The sequence below is a fragment of the Saprolegnia diclina genome, assembly GCF_000281045.1.
Source record: "Saprolegnia diclina VS20 unplaced genomic scaffold supercont1.22, whole genome shotgun sequence".
NCBI lineage: Eukaryota > Oomycota > Saprolegniomycetes > Saprolegniales > Saprolegniaceae > Saprolegnia > Saprolegnia diclina.
The window spans coordinates 32,341-36,105 of NW_008246089.1; the positions used below are offsets into that span (position 1 = coordinate 32,341).

The 3,765-nt window shown below is 58.9% G+C and overlaps 3 protein-coding genes across 4 annotated transcripts; 2 read left to right on the forward strand and 1 right to left on the reverse strand.

Moving 5' to 3' along the window:
- The first annotated feature begins 506 nt into the window (after positions 1 to 506).
- On the forward strand, positions 507 to 1,156 carry SDRG_07547 (hypothetical protein). The gene is made up of 2 exons (XM_008613383.1): positions 507 to 877; positions 935 to 1,156. Exons 1-2 carry the CDS (start codon positions 539 to 541, stop codon positions 1,079 to 1,081), a joined length of 486 nt encoding a protein of 161 aa, XP_008611605.1. The 5' UTR covers positions 507 to 538; the 3' UTR covers positions 1,082 to 1,156.
- A 189-nt stretch (positions 1,157 to 1,345) lies between these two features.
- Positions 1,346 to 1,967, forward strand: SDRG_07548 (hypothetical protein). Its single transcript, XM_008613384.1, has 3 exons — positions 1,346 to 1,530; positions 1,573 to 1,764; positions 1,813 to 1,967. Exons 1-3 carry the CDS (start codon positions 1,350 to 1,352, stop codon positions 1,923 to 1,925), a joined length of 486 nt encoding a protein of 161 aa, XP_008611606.1. The 5' UTR covers positions 1,346 to 1,349; the 3' UTR covers positions 1,926 to 1,967.
- On the reverse strand, positions 1,761 to 3,531 carry SDRG_07549 (the record flags this gene model as incomplete). 2 transcript variants are annotated; one of them, XM_008613386.1, is made up of 9 exons in its annotated part: positions 3,377 to 3,531; positions 3,250 to 3,280; positions 2,891 to 3,197; positions 2,681 to 2,848; positions 2,609 to 2,630; positions 2,515 to 2,553; positions 2,398 to 2,468; positions 2,277 to 2,351; positions 1,761 to 2,231 (listed from the first exon to the last, which is right to left on the reverse strand). In XM_008613386.1, exons 1-9 carry the CDS (start codon positions 3,465 to 3,467, stop codon positions 1,935 to 1,937), a joined length of 1,101 nt encoding a protein of 366 aa, XP_008611608.1. In that variant the 5' UTR covers positions 3,468 to 3,531. The 2 variants fall into 2 exon arrangements, with proteins under 2 accessions (XP_008611608.1, XP_008611607.1); XM_008613385.1 differs by having other exon boundaries at positions 1,935 to 2,231; positions 3,250 to 3,467.
- Positions 3,532 to 3,765: the final 234 nt, after the last annotated feature.

A 3,765-nucleotide genomic window follows, 5' to 3' on the forward strand; every position in this document is an offset into this window, starting at 1 on the left:
GAGGAATGGTCCATGGTCGGCCACCGCTTCGGCGGAAGTTTCGATATCGAAGGCTCGTTTCAACTGCTTTGAACCGGCGCCACATCCGGATATGGGGCGTTGCATCCAACCTGGCGGTTAGAATGTATAAGAACTCGGTTGGACCTCTTAGCCGGTTGTAAGTCGACCATGTGTCGGAAGGTGTCGATACCAGGCTCCTTCTTGTTAATACTGGAGCGCTCCCACGGCTGGTATAAGAATAGGAGAGTTATGGTACTGAGACAGGCTTCTGCGCACAAGGGACTGTTGCCCGCGAAACCCCCGTCGGCAAAGTTTGTGGGTTTGACGATATAACGTGTAACCTTCGATAACCATTACCGCAACCGTTCGGTTCGCGACGGTTGATCTAGGTCGCAAAGATGCAGGTTTGTGACCTCGCGTCTCGTACGACCGAATAAAATACAAGTGACGATTTGCATATTTATGGCTTATTTCAATCGCATGGCTGTTGAATGATGACGCAATCCGCGCGAAGTGCCCGATTTGACTGCGAGTGGCCATGACACAGGCAGCATGGGCACGGACCGCGCGGCTAGCGCTCGCCTGGATACCCGTCGGTATCACGTTCAACTCGCTCGTCATGAGCGTTGGCCGCGTCGAAGGCCGCTCGATGCAGCCGACGATGAATGCAGAAGACGGCGACCGTGAGATCGTCCTCCTCGACAAGTTCTCCGTTCAAGTCGCCCATCGGCTCGTGCGCGGTGACGTTGTCGTGCTAAAGTCGCCGAGCGAGCCTAGCGAGTATCTCACAAAGCGGCTTATCGCGCTCGAAGGCGACTGGGTCGAAGGCCGCAGCGGTCGCCGCGTTGTTGTGCCGGCCGGCAAGTGCTGGGTTGAGGTACGGTGACGACATCGCGTTGTAGCCTTCTTACCTCGTGCTAACTCTATTGCGTAGGGCGACAATGCCGAGCTCAGCGACGACAGCAACTCGTTCGGATGCGTGCCCATGGCCCTCATCGAAGCGCGCGTCGCGGCCGTCGTCTGGCCTCTCCTCCACATCAAGCGCATCCGCAACGAGCATCCGCCGAACCGCATCTTATAAACACACATACATGTATCCAAGTTCTTGTTGGCTGCTTGCTCTACACCGCGTAGCTGCCAAGCCGGACGTTTGGCTAAACAAGCATTCGACGGTAGAAACAACGAGGCGCCGAGTCTTGCGAGCTCAATGCGTTGCGCGTCGCGCGTCATCCATGCTGAGTCGACGCTCCTTGCGCGACGACGAGTGCGAGTCGGTCGAAGCTGGAAGATCGCCGGATCCGAGAGCATCCGGATATGACATCCGCATACGCCGCACCACAGTCGAAAACATGGTGCGTCGCAAGGTGTCGTCGTCCGTGGACGTGCGCAAGACGGACCGCCGGTTCTCGGACTTTCCAGAGGGCGTCGCGATGCCGCCGAGCATGTCCTTCCTCGAGACGCAGCGCATCAACGCCATGCAGATGGAGATCTACGGCTTCGCCGGCTGGATCGCGTCCATCGTCGTGTTCGGTTTGGCCAGCGTTACTTCTTATCGATCTCATCGTGGCGTAGCATGCTACCTTCTCTGGGCATACCTGCCCGACAGCGTCTTAAACCAGTATGGCATCTCGTACTACCCGTCGCGCTACTGGGCCGTCGCGCTGCCCGCGATGCTGTGCATGTCGATCTTCATGGTGCTCGTCATCTACGTGGCCATCAACCTCCTCTCGACGGCGCCCTTGGACTCGTACAACACGATCCGCGGTAGTCTTACATGCTACGACTGACTATGGAAACTCATGGTGTCAACAGACAAGTACACGGTCACGATGGCCGACGAAGACATCCAGGCGCAGCGCTCGGTCAACACGCCGGCCTTTACCGACATCCCGCTTACGTCTATCAATCGCGTTCTCTTTAGCTAACTCGAACATCTATGCCGCCGTCAAGACGATCGTGCTGTAGTGTTTCTCGGTCGTTGCAGAGAGCTGCACCGCCGGGTACGTGGCCACGGTGGCCTCGACGACGGGGAGGAGCTCGCTCCACGTCACGAGCGTCGACGACTCGCCACCTAAACCTGCGCAGAGGCCCGCGACCTTCTTGCGCAGCGGCTCGGCCCACATGTCCTTGGCAGCAGCTAAGAACTTGTCGAGGTGCTTGCGCGGCAGCGGAATGTCGCCCGGCGCGTGCTCCGTGTGAGGGTCAATGCCATGAAAGTCCGAGCCGCCAAGCTACACAACAGTGTGAGATATGCAAGAGAGATGATCGAGGTCCACCTTGAGCAGCTTGGACTCGGTGGCGAGCGAGCCGTAGAGGTCAATCTTGGTCACGTCGTGGTACACCTCGACGCCCTACACAACACAGCGTTTCGCAACAGCATCTGTCTTAAGCATCTACGTTGATGCCTGCCGCGGCCAGCTTGGGCACGACGAGCAGCGGGTTTTTGCAGCACCACGGGTGGGCCAGCACTACGAAAGGTCGCTGTCAGAGGCACGGCACCAAGTTGCATCGCACCGGAGATGCCACCGGCTTCGGCAATCATCTTGATCGCAGCTACTCGGCACAATAATTTCACCATGCACCCAGTGCATATGCCATGAAGACTCACCTTCGGGCGGGAAATGCTCGCCCTACAATAGCGCATCAGGCGACAGAGCCGCACGTATTGCTTGGTGTTTACCTCGGCGTACGCGGGCCCGTCGTTGCCCAGGTAGCGCGAAAAGGCTTCGCGGAAGTGCGCCACGTGCCCCGCCTCGACGAGAGCCTCGGCCACGTGAGGGCGGCCCGGCGCGGCCTCGCCTGCAATTTCAAGGACGCGATTCCAGTCCAAGTGGATCCCCATCGCCGCCTGCACGCCGCATTAGTCGAGTGAGGCGAGTGTGCTACGCACGAGTTTGCGGAGCATTTCTTGGCCGCGCTTGTGGCGCGCTTGGCGGATCAGGAGGAGTTGCGCCTCGAGCTCTGCGCTCTCGGTACCCGGGCAAAAGTACCCGAGGATGTGCATGTTTTCAGCGCCCTTCTCTTCGGCGCTGATCTCGACGCCGGGCATCACGAAGACGCCGAGGTCGCGCGCCGTCGCCAACGCCTCGTCGACGCCGGCCATCGTGTCGTGGTCCGTCAAGGACATGTACTGGACGCCGTTGGCCGCGGCCTTGGCAATCACCTCGGCGGGGCGAAACTTGCCGTCGCTGCACGTGCTATTCGAATCAACTTGAGTCAAGTACATATACCTATGCGGGCTACTAGTACCTGTGCAGGTGAAAATCTCCGAGCGACATTTCTTCGTGGTTGGAAGGGAAGAGGTCGTGGGCGAGCATGGAGGGAGACGGCGAGTCAGGATCATCGTCCGAGCCGGCAGCATGGCGAGCAAACTTACTCTGGTATGTCGGCTGGAGGTTCACGGGCTTGCGCTTCGAGCTCTTTGGCTTGCTCGACTTCTTCTTCTTGCTGCTGCTGCTCTGCACCATGGCGGACGCGGGATGTTGATGACGGAAGAGATCGGACCAACCAATCGGTGACGACCAATACGCGCCTTTTATACTCTTTTGGCCTCCCCCGGGTGGGGGGAGGGGCCCATCAGCCGACTTTGCACCTGGGACCTACCGAACCGACGTGGCACATGGAGAGTCGATTCCTCATGTTTCTCTGCCCAAGCACATTCGTGATTTTATATAAGTCGCGTCTCGAGCTACTTCATCTGGCGTAGCTGCGTCTTGATAGTGAACGACACTTGCATGGCTGTCGGCCGGTCGTCGGCAGCGAGCG

Bases quoted from the DNA above. Each gene is read 5' to 3' on its own strand.
- SDRG_07547 (XM_008613383.1), top strand. From the start codon at position 539: ATGACACAGGCAGCATGGGCACGGACCGCGCGGCTAGCGCTCGCCTGG. The intron at 878-934 runs GTACGGTGACGA...TCTATTGCGTAG, and splicing joins CCGGCAAGTGCTGGGTTGAG to GGCGACAATGCCGAGCTCAG.
- SDRG_07548 (XM_008613384.1), top strand. From the start codon at position 1,350: ATGGTGCGTCGCAAGGTGTCGTCGTCCGTGGACGTGCGCAAGACGGAC. The intron at 1,531-1,572 runs GTTTGGCCAGCG...ATCGTGGCGTAG, and splicing joins CGCGTCCATCGTCGTGTTCG to CATGCTACCTTCTCTGGGCA. The intron at 1,765-1,812 runs GTAGTCTTACAT...TGGTGTCAACAG, and splicing joins CTCGTACAACACGATCCGCG to ACAAGTACACGGTCACGATG.